The following is a 20,215-nucleotide window of genomic DNA, read 5'->3' as shown; positions in this document are numbered from 1 at the left end:
CACTGAAGTCCACCAACAACTGTCAAATTTATGCGCTCTTAACATTGGCTAATAGATGCCTAAACCTCGGACATTTGTTTGAATTTATAGTCTAGCTTCATTGAAAGAAAACAAAATTTCAGATATTTCATATTTTTGCAGAACAGGTCTGCTGTGTGTGGTAAGAAGATGTTGGGCAGAGTAATGCGCAGTACAAATTCTGCTACCTTTAGCAGAGAATTAGAAGTGCAGTAGTGTCTGGAGCAGTGGCTATACTCTTTATTTGTCAGTGTCCTATCCAGGAAAAGACAGTGGCATTATATATATATATATATATATATATATAAATTCCAAATTTTGAGTGAAAATTTCTTTATTTATTAGTCCAATTGTTCCTCATGCACAAGTCTAACCAACCCACCGAAAAATACAGTAATTATTGGCCAATGAGCGATGGTGCCTTCAAAGTCCTAAAAATAGTTTGGTTTATACTGATACTACTGAGCGATGATAATATTATTATTATTTGATCATGAGGCATGCTTCGTGCAAACTTCGTTATTTGGGCTGATATGTGTTCTGAAGATTCCCTCTCTGGGATACCTTGTGGATATGTTTGCCACAGGGTAACGCAACACCACGTTTTATGGTGAGCTGGTTTGTAGTTGTTGTGGCAATTTTCTTGGAAGCAATATGGTGGATGAATAGACAGTTCTGTGGTGTTCATTTATGAATTCACTTCCAAAAATGATATATTCCATGAATTCAGAAATGCTCTCAAATTAATTTAAATCAGTTTTCTCAGTAAACAAAACATCAGCACCAGCTACTTGAGATGAAAACGCATGTGGGACTCAAAACGACAATTTTCATTGACGTTATGAAACAAGAATTCCAGTCAAACAAAGATCAAGCAGGCAAATGTCACATGGAAATATAACCCCTCTGACAAGCCCCTCTAGAGGGTCATTGTTTTGTCAAATGTGTATCTTGCAAAATAAATGGATACATTTTCGTAATAGCCCCCGGGGGCCTGCTTTAATCCTTGGCCACAGTAATGGCATGTTGAGAGAGGATATGAGCCACATATTGAATTAGAAGTGGCTTAGACACAGGGAGAGGAGACTGAGAGAGAAAAAAGAGCCAACAGCCACAAGACGTGACAAAGCACTTTCTGGCGTGAGAGAGGGCCCACAGGACCGCTTGCTGAAATCTAGTTTGTTGTTTGTATGTGCACATGTGTAAGTGTGTGATATGCATGTTAGTGATCCTATTAGTCTCAGATGGCATTTAACTTGTTTTCACAAATTCAAAATTTTTAAAAACTATTTAGTGGTTTTAGTTATTTGATTCATATATGGATTAATTTAATAAATTATCACATACTCTGTATCTCAACTTGGTTGCATTTCAAAGACCATGGTGGTTATACTGTGTTTTGAGTCCATCCACATACCTGTATACGTGTCCAGGGATATGGGGCTCATTTAATTAGAGCATTGACACCATGTTCCTAGTATCATAGCAGATGTGCCTGAGCCGGCGCCAAGTGCATGGCGAGAACTAAAATAATTGGGGAAAAATCCATAGATATTTCCTGTTATTCTATAAACTTTCACAACAGGATAACCACACATACCACAATGTAGATGAAAGAGATTCCCTTCTTTTTCATACCTCACGTCATGAACCATTTGTCCTGTATGGCCATCACATTTTACACATGAGTGGTTCCTGGCCATACAACGTGGCCTGTTTTGTGAAGCCTTGTGTTTGTAATTTGGTCATTGCCATGTTGGTTTTCTGAAACCAGAAGAAACCATATTTGGATGAGAACATGGAGAAGAGTCAGGGTTGGATCTAACCACATTGTTGCCATAACCTGTTACGCACCCAGCTTCATGGTCTGTTTTCCTCTAAATAATACAGTGAAAAAAAAAAATTATATCATGTGACGTTTAATAAGAAAGACCATAAAACACATTGGGAAAATGTAATAAATCAAGTAAGTTGCACAACCATTTTCGTATAGACTTTAATCCATTCTGAAATTTTGCATCAAGTGGGCACCTGATTGTCATGAGGTAGAATCCTTGTTTAAGACTGTTCTGCATTGCCTTCATTTTACGACCACATATCCACTTTAATGTTTAAAATGTAGTCCATACCCTGATATATTAGAGGTACAGTATACAATACAAAAAGTTGGCCAAACAATTCCAAAGAGTCATCATGAAGCTCTTGTGGCTCATTCTCTTTTCTTGTTTTGCTCTGTTTGCTTGTTTTACAGGTGGTGCACGAGATGCCAATAAGAGATCTGTGTTTTCAGGTGAGGATATAAACAGTCTAACGGGACTGCCTAAAATCCAGAGAGGCATATTTATGTCTTAAAGTATTAAGGTGGCCCATGCTAAGATTTCTGCTGTTGTAATCATGCCTCTAATTGAGAGTGTCTCTGTGTCCGTCAATGACCTAATTTGTAAACCCACAACATGTTACCAAAATAACTACAAATGGGTGAATTACTGTGGAAGCCTCCACCTTCATTTATAGCCCATTCAGATAATGTCACAGGGCAAACTGAGGGCACAGTGGCTCTGAAATGTGATTGGTGGAGGCTAACCATATGTGGGGACAGGAACGCCGTTGCCCAGTTCCATTAAGTCACTGGGGCTCTGAGTTTACACGCAGCAGACAGCATCAACTCTCAGCGTCAACATTTGGGAGAAGGAGAAAGTCTGTCTGGTTTGAGGTTGTCTGCGGTTCTCCTTCTTGTGGCTCCAGAGGTGCCCACAGTTCCCAGTGTCAGTGTGCCAGTCTGGAGGGAGATGTGAGAGCAGGCTGCTGCTGCTTGGCTATCAGAGAGGCCAGAACATTGCCATGGTAACCAAACCCAAAGCTTGCTGCTTTAAGTCACCCAGATCACTGCTCTCCCAGAACTTATTATGAAATACAGTCATTGGAACCTCCATTGGGCAGAACCAGGCCTCATTTTCCACCTCATGTTTGTCTATGACATGTTCAAATATTAAATGGCTGTTTCATAGTAATTGCCTCAGTTATTATTGTTATTAGCGGTTAAATGCGACTGTTTCTGGTTACTAGGAGACTGATGTTTTTGTCTTCCATTTTTCACAGGCCTATAGTGACGAAGACCAGAGACATTGATCCAATCAAACTATTATGCAAGCCACTGGACATTTTGACTATCTGTACAGAGACAATTATTTTTATAAAACGTGAATGGAGAAAAAAAAAGATTGTATACTTTTTTTCACTGATATTTCATAGGCATTGTACTGTAACTGTATGATACGATGTGAGAATATTATTTCAGAGTATGGAATACAATATTCATTTCTGTTTGCCCAATAGCATGCTAATTGAACTTCCTCATGAACTTGAGAAACAGATGCATTTTGTTGTTAACACTCTTTTTCTAGGCGTAGCGCATATTCACATTTCCATTGCAGTACATGTTAAGAAACCATTTATTGGTCTGCCCTGTTAAAAAATATAGTGTTTTTCAAACAACAAATACCCAAACCATGGAGGCAACACAAGGAATGGCATTATCTCAATGAAAACGTTTTGGTAGACATGTTTCTTTCTTTTATATTCTGAACAATCTTTTTTTGCCATTCAAACACTAAAAGAGAAGTTAAACTGTGGTGCCAATAGATGTAGAAATCTGTCCTGAATGCATTCTCTGTGTTTGCCTGGGCATGTTTTGATTAAACTATGTTGGTCTGAGCATTACACATGCCAAGTCAGCACCAGAAACACACACATCATAGACAAAATCTCCACCCTGACACAGTCTGATCCCTCCATTTGAACCCTACTGTATTTTGTGGTATAGTACACCCAGCCATGCCAACTCTTGAGTCTGTCTCTTGGGATGCGGTCTGCTCAAATCTCCTGTCTCATTTCTTTGTGGGTGATTGCTGTAAAAGAATGTGTGAGATGACTAATTACTCAGAACTCTTGTCTGTCTTGTAAAACATGGCATGCGGATTAAAGCTCTGTGTATTTTAACACATTATTACTCATTGGAAAGGGATGTGGTTTAAACAGACTAATGGAAGAATATGAGGACATGGCATAATTGAGTCACATTGGTGCCTTGATATCTTTGTCTGCGTAAAAAGCATTTTCCTGTCTGAAATGGGAAACTTCATGCCTTGTATCTTATAATTTTTGTACTATATTCCATTCTCCCTTTGTTGGAGGAGAGATTGGAGTGAGATTGCTATCAGTTCTTGTCCCACAGATCACCAGCATGCTCACTCAGTTTACACTGTCAGTATTTTCTTTGAGTTCATATTTCTCCTTCAGTTTTTATGTTGTAATGTCAGCATATTATCAAGACATGAGGACCTCGGATATCAGCCCAGACAGTTTGTGAGATGAGGACTTCATTTGCTGCCACGGATGTCACACACAGAGAGCACTCTGATGCTTTTCCTCCATCTCTGTATGTGTGAAAGTCTTTGCATGTCTCAACTTATAAAGATGAAATGCTGGCAAAATGACTGATAACTTCTTTGTATACTATTAGATTTCAGATTGTAGCCATATGGCCTCTTTATTCCATTCCAAAGACCATCATGATTTTTAATTTTAATGCTGCACATATATAATCACTCAGTTAAAGCTGCGTGATATCAGTCATATATGCCAACATACTAAGCATTTGAGAGGTCAAGTTTCATATCATTAGTGCCATCTCTCTGGAGTATGAAACCTCCAATATCTTTTCAAAGTATGTTTTCTGAGCGGGCTTTATACACCAGGCCCATTCAGAGCAACTGGAAAGGCCACCCAGGAATAATGGTAGAGATCACTGTACTTACTGGGAGATCCGGACCACCATCAATGGTCAGCAGACTGACCTAGGTCTTAATTTACAACTGAACAGACTGGGATTTACCCTGACATACAGCACAAATAAATCTATGGTGGAAGGAAGGTATGCTTTGAAGGCATATAAAGTCAGTATCACTCACTGCTTGCAATGTTCCAGTATGGTGAGAATGTGCTATATGTGGAAAACTGGCTGTGTGTGTATGTGAGACTGGGCTTGTGTCTATGTGTACAAAGAGTGAAAGTATTTTTGGTAAAATGAGAGCTATGATACTGAGAAAGAAATATATCTGAAGGTTTTAATCTTTGGTTGGAAATGTAATATCTACCTAATATTTACCTTCCATAGCCTCTTAAATGAAGAGGGATGGGAGGGAAATGAGCTGGACAGAGTGCATGAACATACCCATACTTAAGTTTTATATACTAGGTGCTTGAATATTCTCAGTTCTTGTCTGTCATATTTGCCTAGAAGGCAAAGACCGTTATTTTTCCATACGCCTTTGATACAATTGATATCTTTATATTGAGGGAAAGCAAACTGAATACATAGCTAATACTGGATTCCAAGGCAGGCTATGACCAAAGTAGCATGATGTACAATTAAAAGAAAAGCTCAATTTTAAACTTTTTTGTTTATTGAGATGCCCCTCTTTTTGACCATCCAGGGAGGTTTTTTTTATGGCAATCATAATTTAAAGCATAATTAACAATCTGGGTTTTGCTTTCTGTGTTCAGGAAAGTGAACTGCCTGTTGTCATGGAGCTAATGAAATCTGCCTCCACTGTTTTCAAACTGATAACTTATTCAAGGCTGTCATCAGTATGAACCAGGGCTGCTCTGTGCTGTCATTTGAAGCCAAAGTAAAAGTTCTTCCAAACTAAAAGAAATTCACTTTGATTTGCAAAATTTATAGTGATAAACAATTAGATTTACAGTAAAACCAAAAATAAACAACATAAGTTGACTTGTACCATTGTTTGCAGAGCAGATCATAATTTCACATCTTGTTGACAGCACAGTGTTGTTCATATTCACAGTGCCTATTAGGCTGTTCAGCACCATTGGAACAATTGGTGTACTATTACTTCAAATTTGTTCATGTATTTTGTTAACCCCATAGCATTTGGAGTTTTGATGATTAATAAGAAACATGAAAGAAAAAAAGTAGCTCTACTTGAACCAGATTTCAACATTATATGATGCTTAAAATCGTGTTGCTTTCCGGGGTTCGTCTAAGCCTCTTCAATTGAGGTGGGTTAAATTAGAAACAGACCTCTGGTCCCAGAGTGGTAGTTAGCATGACATTGAAGACTATGTGCTGTCTTATTTGTTGCATCTTACAATATGTTGTTGTTCAAAGCTAATAGAATAATGGGTGTTCAAATCTTGTTGTGATTATTAATTAGTTTGAAATGATTTGATCTCATTGCTAAATTTATTTCTTGGTTGTCTTCAAGAAACTAGGAAGAGTTGTATGAAGAGTTTTATGTGCAGTCGTGTACTTAAAAATTTAACAAAGATTCCAATTTAAAATAAAAAAAATCAGTAATAAACTCGTTTTCCTTTAGTGTGCTCATTGTCTGAACTGACAATTTATTTGCAAGGATTTCATGCATTGAAGCTTTGAAAGTGTTCTGCTAATCGTGTTGTGTTTGAAAACTGCTTGCAGAATGGACAATAAAGTCCCTCTCATCCTCTTCGACTCACTGGAGTCCTATCTGATCATACATTTTTACATTAACTACAGCCTACTTTCAAGTCAGAAAAAAAAAACAAAACTCCCGAACAAACTTAAAAAAAAAAAAAAAAGCGTGTGCATGGATTTCACAAAACGTGTTGCTCATTTGGATACATTTTAAATTTCTTCCAGGTCCTCTAACATGAGTAAAAAAATATTGTGACTGCTTCAAAACAACTCTGCAAAATTAGTTAAACCAAATGTGGCATCTGGAATTGTGCAACAAAACTAAAATATACCTTATGAAGACCTTGTTGAATTTCTGTGCAGTGAGGGCATGTTACTGCCTCCCACAGGTCAAAAGTAGAATGAGGATGAGGTTGAATTATTATATTTTTTTTTCGTAAGTGTCTAAGCCACAGCTGTGATAAAAGTGATAATTGTGAGCTAATAACTGCTTCCTATCTTATGTCCTTTAGCATCGGAAACACTGGACCTTTCTTCACAAAATGAAGGGAGGAACAGAAGGTCACCCACTGTTATAATTTCACCATGGCAGACATGCCTTTTATTATGTTTTTGACAAAAACCAGCTTTTACAGAAATCCTTGCATGACTAGGTGGGCTCCAAATCCATAAAACATTTTTTTTCCCCTATTTTGAATCTTTCAACTTTACAACCTTCATAAATCCCATTCCATTGTGTAAACCCCTAAAAATGAATATTCTCCGTTTAAATCAAAATCACATTTGGTGATCCTCCATATACTTATGTCTGAGAGAGATTTGTGATGTGTTTGTCCTTTAGTCCTTTCCTTTTTAAAAGAAAATTAAATTACCAGGAAAGGAATTCACAAGATGCATGTTATCTCAACATTTAAACCACTTTTTGCCCTTTTCTGATGATGAAGGATGAGTGAAGTAGAATTAGTTTTTTAATAAAGTTTGTTTAAAAAAAAAAGTCCGGGTGCAGTGATTTGGATTATTTTAAATTATATATCATAGATATCTATATGTATATTTCTATGATTTTATCTTCGCCGCTTCCGGCGGCCATCTTTGTTTTTCCGTGTCCGTGTTTTGCTTCCTCGGACTTGTCCTCAAAGTGGAGGGAACAGTGGCTGCTGGTGAAAAGCCTCAGTACACGGTCCACCCAACGGAAAAGATGGCGGACGTTTTTAAGGTAACCAAGTTTTCTTCAGCGTTCCTAATAATAGGAAATTTTACCTTCTCAGGTGTTATTGATACTCGAGGTCAGCATGCTTTTCTTTCGTTGGTTTTTCAGTTTGGTTTTCTTTTATTAACACCAAAACACCAAAGTAATTCTGGTGCTTGGAGTTAGCATACACCAGATGTTAGCATGACAATGCCTGCTTTCGTTGTGACATTTCATCACGTTGCGTGGACGCTGTGAGATTGAGAGGGTTAGTCTTAAAGAGTCTTTATTAAACTCGTCTTCATTTAAACTTTGGGCAACATAATGGAAATGGTGTTTGACTGTCGTTATTCCGGCGCTGTAAAACAGAGCAGCCATGTTGAGGCTGTTAGGTTTGGCAGGACTTGTGAAGTGCTGACGGACATACCGTCTGGATTCAACCAGTGTTATGTTGCCTCGATCTGAACGGTTTTTCTAACTTTTTCAGCTGTTTCTCTTCTGGGGAAGTTCACTGGCTTTCTCCTTCACAATTATGCATGATATAGTAGCACAGACGTTTATTTTGTTAATACTTCTTTCTAATGATGAATGACATGGAAACAGTTCATCCACTTTGGTCTGTTGTGTTTTAAAGAAAACGATCGCTACTGGGATTAACAAATTCTTGTATGATCCTTTGGAACATAATGTTTTTCATGTTGTTCCAAAGACTTGTTCAGTAAAACCCAGAGGAGTTATGCAGTCAATGGATAAACAAAAATCCTGTTGTGATCTCTGGCTGATTGTGAGGCTTTTCTCTCAAATCTCTGTAAGAGTCACGTAAGGCCCCGGAGCCCTGAGAGTACTCTGCTCTTTGTTAAGGTTCAATTGTGAGACGTCAGTGTGTGAGAACGGTAGTCTCAGCTGTCTTGTCTGTATCTCCCTTTTCTTTCTCACACACTAATTTATGGTTCTTCATCCTGACCATGATGTGGTCAGCTTTCCAGACGCTTGGGGATCTTTTCGATTGCTGCTGTGTGAGTATGTATGTGTGTTACACATTGGCAGGCCTTGTGGTGGGTGAGGCTTAGACCTGGGTCAGATGACTCATCTAAACTCAGTGCCTGTCAGGGTCCAGGGAACCTTGGTGCTTGTATTAGTTTTATTATTCTTTCAAATGCAAGGATCTAATCTTGGTTTGGTGGTTTGCTCTATCTCAGAAATGTTGTGTAGATAGTTTTGTGCACATCTGGAGTGGACTGAAACTAAATATTGTGGTCAAGACACAAAACAGTTGTTAACCTGATTATTTGTATAGCTATTGTTTTATCTGCTTTATCTCCCATATTCACTAAAGCTCCCTCAGGGTAATGTGGGACACCTCCACTGCTGCAGTTATACTTGGGTTTTATTTCACCAACAGAGCTGATGGTTTCACTATTCTGTGCTCCAAAAGCACCAATGATCCCTCCGGATCCTTTTATGTTTTCATTTGCATATAAAGTTGCAGTAAATTTATTGAGTCTGCACATGTCTTTTAACTCAAGCAGTGATTTATTACACATTCTCATGCTGCTAAATTCTAATTGGCTGCTTGCATTCTTTTTTTTTTGGTGCTTCCACCAATTTATCAAAGCCGTCTGCCAGTGGCTGCTGGTGGATGGTTGTTCAAAATGTGTCTGTGGAGCCTTTTATTCACTTTCTTATTTGTGTAGAAAATATGTACAACTTTTTGTCATCACATCAAATATAAAGTAGGAAGTCTTCACTTTAAGATAGTTATTATCTTAATCCAGATGCTATAAAATCCATGTGTTTTGCTCATCCATGTGACTCGCCATGATCAATCAAATATCATATGATCTAAACCAACCAACATCAGTTGTCCCCAAGATGCAAATTGGATCCATATTCCAAGAAAATAATTGACATTTTACTATTTGATGAATTGAGGATATAACTATTTGTGATTTTATGGTAATAAATTGTCAGATCCAGCTCAACAGGTTACATAAAGTGAAATATGTGTATACTATGACCTTGTTCACACTCAGATTGATTGTCTTTGCTAAATGTTAAACATTTGCGGATTGCCTTGGAAGAAGTTTTGAGATCATTAATCTGCCTCAACAAAATCATACTAAAACCATAAGCTATGGTTTTCAAAAGGCCCATGTTTGTGCAGAAACATTTGTTAGTAAGTGCTCTTTGAATCTTTTAATGATTTAAGATTCACAAAATAAAAGTCAGCTTTTGCACCATGACTTCTTATGGTAATGAGCATGAAAACACTCGGGTACAGTTACTGTTTCCAGACAACTTTTTGTGCTTAAGAGTTATTATTAAAGCATTTGATTTGGCAAAAAAAGTTTAGGGTTCTTGTTACTTCATGAGGGCTTGAAGGGACAGAGCACATGAAAAGGGTGGAGTATGACTTAATGATGTGGTTGCTGGCCAGTTGGGAGGGGAGGAGCTTTGCGATGGGCCTTGTTCAATAAGCTCTAGTGGATCCCTGACCACAAGAGACAGGAGAAAATGTATGTGCTAATGCCAGAAGAAGTTTGTTAGTTCTCAGCTGCCTCACACCTGCTGCTCTGTTTCTCTCCTCTCTCCTTTCCTATGTGCTCTCCCCTGGTGTATAATGTCCCTTAGTTGGCAAGTGGAATATGAGTGGCCCTTTCTTGCCCTTTCTATTGTGCATTCTTGTGATCAGAATTAGATTACCTTCAGGCAGTTGATGCTGGTTAGCAGCCATAGGCTTGTAGGTCATAGCAGAGGAAAGGACAAATTCATTGTCGCTATGTGCGTTACATTGGAAGTGTTCGTTCCCTTTCTTCCCAATCACAGAGATGACGCGGTTTCCCCTCATCAAAGACTAATGCTGCCAAGGCTCTGATCTCTATTTCCCAGCAATGCAATGCTTAGTTGAATTATTCAGGGGTCATGATACATTAGCGTCAGCCTGGTTGAACCGAAGCATGATGGACCGACTGGAACATTAAGAAGTCATATTTGTTATTGTGACAGAGTTTGTCATGACTCTAAAGATGTTGAGAGTATCAACATACAAAGAAGATGAATACCCTGAACTTTTCATGGCAGAGTGAGGATGAAATTCTGTCTGAGTCATAAGTGTTTTTGCTCTGGCTCTAGAAAATGATTTCCATTTTCAGGGTTTTAGTTTTATGACTCTGAGAGAAGAATGACTAGATTTCTATACCAGCTGTCCCAGATTGTTTTTTTCATCAAGGGCAGTTTTAACCTCGTTTTTATTTAGGGCCACATTTTCATCAAAAGTTGTAAAAGTATTATTTATCCAAACTGAGTACCTCTGAAACCTCTGTAGGCCATTTGAGCAGAGTTGAGTCGAAAGAAACTGTTATGTTAGAGGGTTACACAGCAGGTAGGCCACCTCAACCACCAGCTTTGGAACAATGTTGCAGCCACACTGTGTGTTTTGCCTCCCATTAAGTAGTAGCCACAAAGATCTAAAGCAGCAAGTGAAAAAATGGGGCTAGTCCAGTAAAATTCTGAACCCACAAGTGTGATCTGTACAGTAAGTATTGTAGGCGTGCAGTGAGACTTAATAGTACATGATCTCATTGCTGGTAGGCCAAGAGCGAACATGAAAATAAAATGGATTTATTGGATGAGAAGAGAACCGTTGCTCAGTGGTATCCAAACCAACCTTGGATAAAATGGGAGGAAACATCAACACTTAGGTGCATAAATGGTTCTTATCCACTTGTCATAGGAGCCATCCTTAACATTGACAGCGTAAAACACACAGTTATCAGAACTGTCCTAGAACTGACTATGAGCCATTAACTCATTTAATTATAAGACATTTATTTAAATTTCAGTGTTACTGACCAACTGGTTGACTCTGCCAAGGTAAGATAAACTTTATTGTCCCAAAAGAAATTTGCTATGGGCATTAGTGCCAGATAGAGCATGCTCTTTCTAATGGCTCCTATTACAGGATGAGGACTCTTGTGTCATCTTAGTAGGGCAGAAGCTGGCTTTAAAATACCCCTTTAAATCGATTTAGATATTTTTATGTCACCCTCTGGCTGATTTTAAAGAGGGGCCAGTATATGACTGAAGAGAAATTGTTGATAAGTCAGTAACTCTAGTGTTCCTTAATGATGTCACTGACAAGTTAGCTCATAGTTGGATTTGAGTTTATGAATATACAATGCTGAAATTTAAGAGTCTTTCAAGTATAGGCCAAACAAAGAAAGCTTTGGGGCTGATACTAGTTTCTCTGATATATTCCCATGAAGCTGAGAGGTGCTTGGAATTGGCCAGCAATTTTGATGGGGAAGGAAAGATGATCTAGAGAAATGAAAAGAGCATTACTGTTAGAATTACTGGTGATAAATGTATTTTGCCTAAAGCTGTGGTTCCCTATTTCTTCAGATTAAATGTGGAGATGAAAGGAATGATGGGGCTGAACTGTGCCAGCCCTCCACAAGAGGGCACAGGTGATGTTGCTGAAGGAAGTGAACTCAAATCTCCACCTGGAATGTTTGTGATGATATTGGTGAAAGTTGGTGAAACGATTCACGTTGAGCCATGATCTGAGACTGCTCATTACTCTGCTGCTTTCATAAGTCGCAACATCTCAAATGGTGAAAAGCTGAAATACAAAAAATCTTCCATATCAGCCCATTAGTATTCACAGAATACTTTAGTGTCCACTTCAATACATACCTTTGCCAGTTGACAGAAGTGATATTAGGTGAGTTGTCCTTTTTAGTTTCTGCTTTGAGTCCGTCAGTATATTTTCAGCGGGAAGACATGGGTGATTTCGAAATTCATTTGGCCATTTCCTGTAGCATAGACATAATGTTTTTCGGTTCTTTGGAGATGTTTTTGAGGCTATGTAATAGGCACAGTGTTCTGTAATTATTTACAAACTGGAAAAGGTTAAGACCTGGGTATAAATCACTCTGGTAATATTACTATACAGTCTAAAACGAGTTGATGACTCAGTTGGCTGATCAACAGAAAATAATACACGTCTTTTTTTTTTTTTTTTTGATGAAGCCAACCATTCTACTGAGCAAGTTACTCAAATAAGATTTTTTTTTCTGTATTTATTTGTCTTTCCCGTAACTGAAGATTTTAGGGTTTTGTCTGATTGTAAAAAAAAAAAACAAAACAAACAAAAAAAAACAAGACATCAGAAAATGTTAAGGACAGTTTTGGGAAATTGTTAAAGTTAAAAAATATCTTTGTAGATTGCATGATTAAAATATTCGCCCGGTTAAAATCAGTGATGAATATAATATGCTACAGCCCCAAGTCCTATCAGGTACAGTATAGGCTAAAAGTTTGGACACACTTTCTGATTCATTTGAATGCGGAGGTGTGTCCAAACTTTTAGCCTGTTTTGGCCTCTGTTTACCGATGGCGTTTATCACATGCAGCTTTACAAGGGGACCAAAAAAAAAACAAATTTGTCAGATGGTTGTTTTACTGAGATAGTGATTCAGCAAAAGTACTTGGAACTTACATACAATGTTTTTATCCTTTCTCTTGGCTTTTTGCTTTGCCGAGGAATATGAAATGATCTTAAAGGCATCACCTGCAGATGTCAGACGCTGAGAAAGAAGAGCAGTCTTGGAGTTAGATTTATAGGAACATGTGGTCAGGGCTATTGTTTGTCCTTGCAGTTGGTGTGCTATTACAGTCTTCGACACTGTTGATGCCTCCAAATGGAACCAAAGACATTAGATGTTGTCCTACTGTGTGTGTGGAGTTTTGTTTGGAATGAAAAGCGGATGGAGTGTTTTTTTTTGTTCTTTTTTTTTTTCCCCCAATGGGTGGGGAATTTTACTGACTGGCTGTTAAACAGAGCGTGTTAGCAGATGACGTCAAAAACAATAATCATTTGATAAAATTGGTACTTTGAATTTGTATATCCTTTTAAATTACTATTATATTAAATAACTACAAATGTATTCTCATATTTTTTCATTGCAGCAAGAGAAGGTTGAAATTGATTATTTTACTTAAAATCACATTTTTGCTATTTCAGCAGTTTATCTAAACATGCTTTTCACTTGGGAGGTGAAAACCCCTTCTTTACATGAGAAACGTAGTGTGTTTGGAAATCTGAATGCTATACCATTAGCCTCCTTTTCCCCATAAACCTAATTGATACCTTAGACTACTGGTAAAATGTAAACAGACAGGCAGCTGTTGAGACAGCCATGTCCCTCGGATAGAGCAGCGGCCCAGTCCATAGTGTTGAGCAGTTTGGATTGTACCCTCCTTCTTCTGTGGCTGTCAGGGCCAAACAGAGGCAAAGAGACAACCACACAAAGGAAATATTTGTCCAATCTGTCCAAGCAAACTCGCCAATTGAGGACTGAACTTTCCCATCGCATTGCTCTGTCTGTGTGACACGTAATTGAAAGAGGAATTATGCTTTGAACTGCACATGAAGCAACCTTTGAATTTAGAAACAGTCACGGTTTAACGACCACTGACAAACTATGCACCTGTTCCATTAAATTCTGACGTGGTCAAATTCAAACTTTGTACAATAATGAAGCTTAATTTAGGGTAAATAATAGCTTGGCAGCATTTTCAAACAAAACATCTAAAATTAGGAAAATAAATATTGTTTATTATGTTATTTTAAACTGTCTCACTTACATAAATCTTTAATGGCAGAACATAAATATCTTATTTTAATACGCATAACAGAGATGTTAACCTTTTTCAAATTAGCCAAGTCTTAGTCTGGACAATGATAACCACCGAATATGTTCTCATTGCACTCTAGTTGAATGCTTGCCATTTAAACACAATGTTTTTCAGAGGACTATTGGCCAAATAGTGGGGTTTCCTCCTGTCAGTATCTGCAAGCTTGTCAGAGAGCTTTGCTTCCAGCTTCACAAAGAGTCAGGAAGTCTCCTTTTGCGTGCAACAACTGAAATGTTCATCTCCCTCAATTCATGAGACAATCTGTCGTCAAGAACCCTGATTCAATGTGAGTGTGTTTGGACTCAAATTGTTTGCCAGTGTGAAGTGAAAATGGTTGCCAGGGTGGTGAAAGAAAGCTGTTTGCTCATGTCCAGACCTGCAGAATGGATGAGGACACAGATGGGATTTCTCTCTGGTGGACTTTTCATCTGACCTAGCCTCTCTCTGTTTAGAGAGACATGGAAACCTCTGCTGGAATGGACAAGCATCTTATTGAATGAAGGAAGACTTAGGGCTTTCCAAAATGTTCTGAATGGGATATGGGCAGTGAAAGTTGTGTGTGTTGGGTGGGGGTTTGCAGAGATGAGGTCAGTATAATGGGAATGGCCCCGGCTGTCAACAATAGTTCTCTCTATTTTGACTCTGCGCCAAAAAACATATTGTTAGTTACTAATAATCTCACTGACATTGTGTCTGTATCCTGAGCATATGGCAGATTGATACGAAATGGTGGTCTATACGATAGTTGTCTGATGCAGCTGAGGCATGTCCGGGCCTTGCCCTCTGAGGCTCCATAGGACTGCGGTACCATAAAACTTCAAAGCCTAGACTTAAGAAATCATCTGGGTTTGTTTCTCTCCATGCCAAGTACTTCTGCTTTTCTCTGGAGAACCATGGGGGAATTCACAGAATAGCACCACATTTTCAAAGGGAAACGAAGTGCATCTCCAAGAATTGTATCCAAGAAACACAGCTTTTGGCTTAATGTACAGGGCAACCTCAGTGTATCTAAAGTTAATACCAACACACTCTAACAGGAAACAAACTGCCTTGACTAGTCCTTGTTTAGTGCCACATGATCATCATCATTGCTCCTAAGATACGTTTTTTGGGGAAAAGCTATTGTGTCAGTAGAGGTTGAAGGCTTAACATCAAAGTTACAAACTGTTTACATCAAAATGCAGGAAAGTTTCCAAATGAATTCTACCAATGAAGTCTAAGTAAGATGCTCCATGCTACACTTTTACACTTTACACTGTAGGTATTAGTCATTCACTTGCTGTCCAGGTTCATGCCTGGGACCAATTTGCTAGAAACTAAGTGATCCAGACAGCGCTGCTCCCAAGGTCACACAGGCACAAAGTTCTCTCATGATAAGGCAGTCAGTCTAGGAGAGAAAATGTGTTAGGAGTGGAGTCAGGAGCAAGTTTGAAAAACTGAGCTTGCACTGCACATGCATGCACTGGATGCACAGAGATAATGATTGTGTTCAGGTTAGAGCTAGTTGACACTGTCAACTACTGATGGGACTTATCCCTCCATAGCATTAAATCCTCATACTTATCTTCCCAAAGGAAGGTACTGCGTCTCTTGACAAATACGACTCTAGTGTGGTTATGATTGCCATTCTTGGTGAGCTGGTGGTGAGCTCCTTCGCAGAGCAAGTGAGTAATATTTTGGGATTTTGTTCAAGAGTGAGGCTAAAGTGGGGGTGGGAGGAGGGGATTTCACATCACAGTTGTGACTTGTTGACAGGTGTAGCACAACCAGGGGTGAAAAGTCAAGCAAGTTTCCATGGCAATGCAGGCCAGGATCTGCTTCTGGTAACTTACTTGCTGGACAAAGCCATCAACTAACAGTGTATCTTCTTATAAAATAGATGTACAGTATAGTTTTATTTGTAAGATTCTCATTTCTTGAACTGGTCATTTGTGTTTTTCTTATTTTTCTTTTGTTTCTGTCTCACTAGCTCTTTTCTTCACATTTATTTATTTTTTTGTCAGGGTTAGTGATTTTGTAACAACCTTAAAGACCAAGATTGAAATTATACAACCAATCACTGTAAAAAACAAACAAACAAACAAAAATAAAACACAGGTTTCCAGGTAATCCGTGGTGTTGGTCACTGTAAAACAGGCAATAACATGCATGTCTGCAGACACGTTACGTTCTTTCATGTTACGGATAGCACTACTTGAAACCACATTTGACAGCAGAGGCTGGATGTAGATGAGACCAAATGGAACAGAACTATGTTTCAGAATGAGCACATTAACATTAGGTTAAACCAACATTGGAAATGGGAGTGAGCCAGGACCATTAGAGAGCAAGAGTAAGTGCTGGGCAGGGTCTGGTTACAGTTTGTTGTTGACCCCAGACCTGCCCTGAACCTGTCTGTTAGAGGAGATGTAAAAGCAGACTCAGAAGGGACTGACGAGTGACACATTTTGACACAGATGCTTTGTTAAATGGTGTCCGCTCAGCTTGACACTGTTGCTTTCTTTGGTGTTGTGGAGGAGTCTAATCAGATCTGATGGTTATAGCAGAGCCATGTCAAGTCACACAGTCATTTACCAAGTTTCACTTTTTTTGACAGACTGCTGCCAGTGAGATTTCAGGTCTGTCCAGTGATGTCAGAATTACAGCAGTTAGTTATTTTATTCCAGGGACACAAAACTAATATTTATACTTAGATTTATTTTATGTCAGTGACTTGTTACAATGCACCATATTCAATGTTGGGATATCTTTGGCCTTGATATGACATCATTCAGGGAGGTAGACCTGGCGCTTGGGCAGGCCCTAATGAGACCCACAGAAGAGTCATTACAGTCCCTGAGAGAAAGTTAGACTGTTGAGAATAGCAAACCGCTGGGTGGAGCCGGCTCCTTCCCCTCCTCCGCCTCAGCCTTCTCTTCCACCAGCTGTTTAACAGATGGAGGGATCTGTTGGCCAAGAACGTGAAGGAGAATAAGGGAATGAGGGTGTAGAGATGGGGAAAAAAACTCATTGACAGATATACTGAATGATAAGCAAATTTGTGGGTGCTTGAATCAGAGCTTGGGGAGCACTTACATATTTTTCCCCCCACATTGTTGACTAGCATGACAAGTGTGTGTAGGAGTGACATTTGGCTATGGTTGGGATTTGAGTGTTGCAATGTTAGCATTTGGTGTGTTTGTTTACAAGGCTTGCGAAATGGAGGAAGTCACATTGTGCAGGGGAAGGTGATGAGAATGTCAAAGGATGGGGGCAGTAGGTAAAAGTTGTGGGATTAATGCGTTTGCGCGCATGTGTCAATGTGCTTGCATCTGTGGTCAAGGAGAGCTGCAGTCAGAATAATCTCTGTCCTGCTGTTATTTACTTTCCAGGCCCTTTAGAGAGGAAACCAGTGGGTGTGGTGAGATCAACAGGGACTTGTCCTCTAAGATTTATACAAACACCACCTCCTCCGGTCGGCTGAGAGTTTGCTCTGTCTGTGTGTGTCTGTGTTAATGAGTATAAAATTTTTAAACTGTATGCACAGGTGGTAGCAATGGAAAAGGCAGTGAGGTCCCACGTTAACTACTGTCTTTGTTGATTTTGGTTTCAGTAGATAAATTGTGCCTATTTATAGTTGATAAGTTCTGTAAAAAGTATGTGTGTGTTGATAAGGTATTTAATGACAGCAATTTTCTGTTTAATGTTCAAGACTTCGAATATATTCAGTAGGAGGTTTCACGATCTCACAATTCAATTCAAAATCGATTTTCGATTCAAAACCATTTGATACATAATGATTTCTGCTTCAATCTATAGTTGTGCAAATGATCCTCATGATCTACTCCAGTCTGCTTTGCAAGACAGAATGACAAATGGAGACATTAAAGTGTCTTTTTCACATTTATTAAGTTTTAAACATTTATCAATGCTTAGATGGAATTTATGCAATTGTTACATCAAAGCAATATCACATATTGCTTAAATAACAAATATAAAAGTGTCTTTTTATATACAAAAAAATTGTGCAGTTTAACGTGGGTTCCTCATTTTGGAAACCTTGCACACTGTGAAGCTCATGTCAAGCTCGGTCTTCCCAGGCATTCGGTAAATAGGGCTCTTTAAAATCCGCAGTCTTGAAAAAATTGAATTCATTATAAACATGGCATAACAGAACTGGCTAACATTTTACATACTTTTTTTTTGTTGTTGTTGTTGTTGTTGTTTTTTTTTCCTGGAATAAAAAGGAACTTATCTGTCAGGAAAATGCTCCGTGGGGAATGATAATAATGCACTCTCCCCTGAACATGAATGAATGAATATGGTGACTTGAGCGTAGTGCACGGTGGTGTAGTTAACACTGTCGCCCCACAATAAGAAGGAGGCGGTTGGTTAATTGGCGAAGAGTGATGGACTGGGCTGCAGCAAGGAACGGCGACCCCCCAGGCCCTTGACCGGCCCAGACCAGACTAGACCAGAGATGGGACACCTCCAGAGACTAGACTGGACCGGAACCCTCCAGACCAGAGACCGGACCCCTGCAGAGAGTGGAGACTAGACCAGATCAGACCAGACTAGATGAGACATTGAACCCCCAGAGACCAGATACTAGACCAGACCAGAGACCGGACCTCCCCACAGACCAGAGATCTGGACACCTGTAGATGAGACAAGTCTGGACCTCTTGTCTACCAGACCTCTGATATTGTCTTTTTTATTTTTGAATTGTGCTATCAAATAGTTTGTTTATGTTAGTAATAGTTTGGCTTGGTTATGTTTACATGTTGTATGTTTTATGCTTTACAAAGTTTTATTTATTTATGTATTTATTAACTGAATTCTCAATCACTTGCTGTCAGTAAGAAAGCGGGTGAGTATTAGGGAGGGAATAATTTTTTCCTTTGTTTGATTTTATTTGGTACAATGCTTTTTTTAAAAGTGGTGATTTCACTGGTGCTATGATCAGCTTATTATAAAAAGTATAAGCTTTTAAGTCTTAAGACTGATTAATGCATTTTGTTCAGTTTGTTTTATCAATATTTACTTTGAGCCTTAGATGTTCAGCAACAATTACTTTTATGAGTAATGCCTCCTTTCACATCCATTTATTGTCATTACACCCAGCTACGCCTTTACAACAGTATGAATGACAAATAGTGTCATTACTGTATCTCAGGGCAAAGCTCTTACTTCCTTTCTCCCGCCCTCTTCTCCAGATCACACATTGTTCCCATTTGCACCTTCCTTACAACTCAAACTATAAAATGCTAATTTGCTTGTCAGTTGTCTCAGGGCTTTATTTTTGTTAGCTGAGAGCAGACCTGACTGACTGGGGTACATAGATGTTGGTAAGGGCCAGCTGCTCTGCAGCTCACTGAGAAAATTGTTATCACAGGACTCTCCTCAGGGCTCGACTGTTGTCTTGCCCTATGTTCATGTTGGGAATGAGGCCTATGTCCACTCAGACTCGTCTTCCTGCCACAGCAACAACAGAGCTTTGACTAGTGTCTACTTTTCAGGAATTTTTTCTGAAAGCTAGACAACACCTGACCATTCTGAAATACTAATTTGAGTCAGACTGAATATAGCTGTGTGTTTTAAGGGTCAGACTTTTTTTTTTCATCCTTCTTTATTGCTGTCTGTGCTGAAGCACTTTCTTGGAAAGAAAGACCTAATTTAATAATGTGAGAAACATGCTTGACTTGACGCTTTGAATACCTTGTTGAAAAGCCGGGAATGTATAAGTGAGTGTGCTTTTATTTTCTGTAAAGTTTGACATAAAGATGGATGGTATCCTCTGGGGCTGATTGACTCGCTGATGTGTGGCACTTATATACCTTGTGCTAAATGTGTTG

General features: G+C 38.8%; 1 protein-coding gene across 1 annotated transcript in view; it reads left to right on the top strand.

Annotated features, from left to right (window-relative positions):
• Nucleotides 1-3,196, top strand: part of c20h8orf34 (chromosome 20 C8orf34 homolog) — a 48,961-nt gene extending 45,765 nt beyond the window's left edge. Inside the window, exons 14-15 of the mRNA XM_029529459.1 lie at nt 2,270-2,308; nt 3,118-3,196. Of these exons, the coding sequence (XP_029385319.1) occupies nt 2,270-2,308; nt 3,118-3,125 (47 nt within the window). The 3' untranslated portion in view covers nt 3,126-3,196. The remainder of the gene's footprint in view (nt 1-2,269; nt 2,309-3,117) is intronic.
• Nucleotides 3,197-20,215: the final 17,019 nt, after the last annotated feature.

Source organism: Echeneis naucrates, chromosome 20, assembly GCF_900963305.1.
Source record: "Echeneis naucrates chromosome 20, fEcheNa1.1, whole genome shotgun sequence".
NCBI classification, from domain to species: domain Eukaryota; kingdom Metazoa; phylum Chordata; class Actinopteri; order Carangiformes; family Echeneidae; genus Echeneis; species Echeneis naucrates.
Note: the sequence above shows the minus strand (reverse complement) of the source record. Positions and strands in the feature narration are given on the sequence as shown.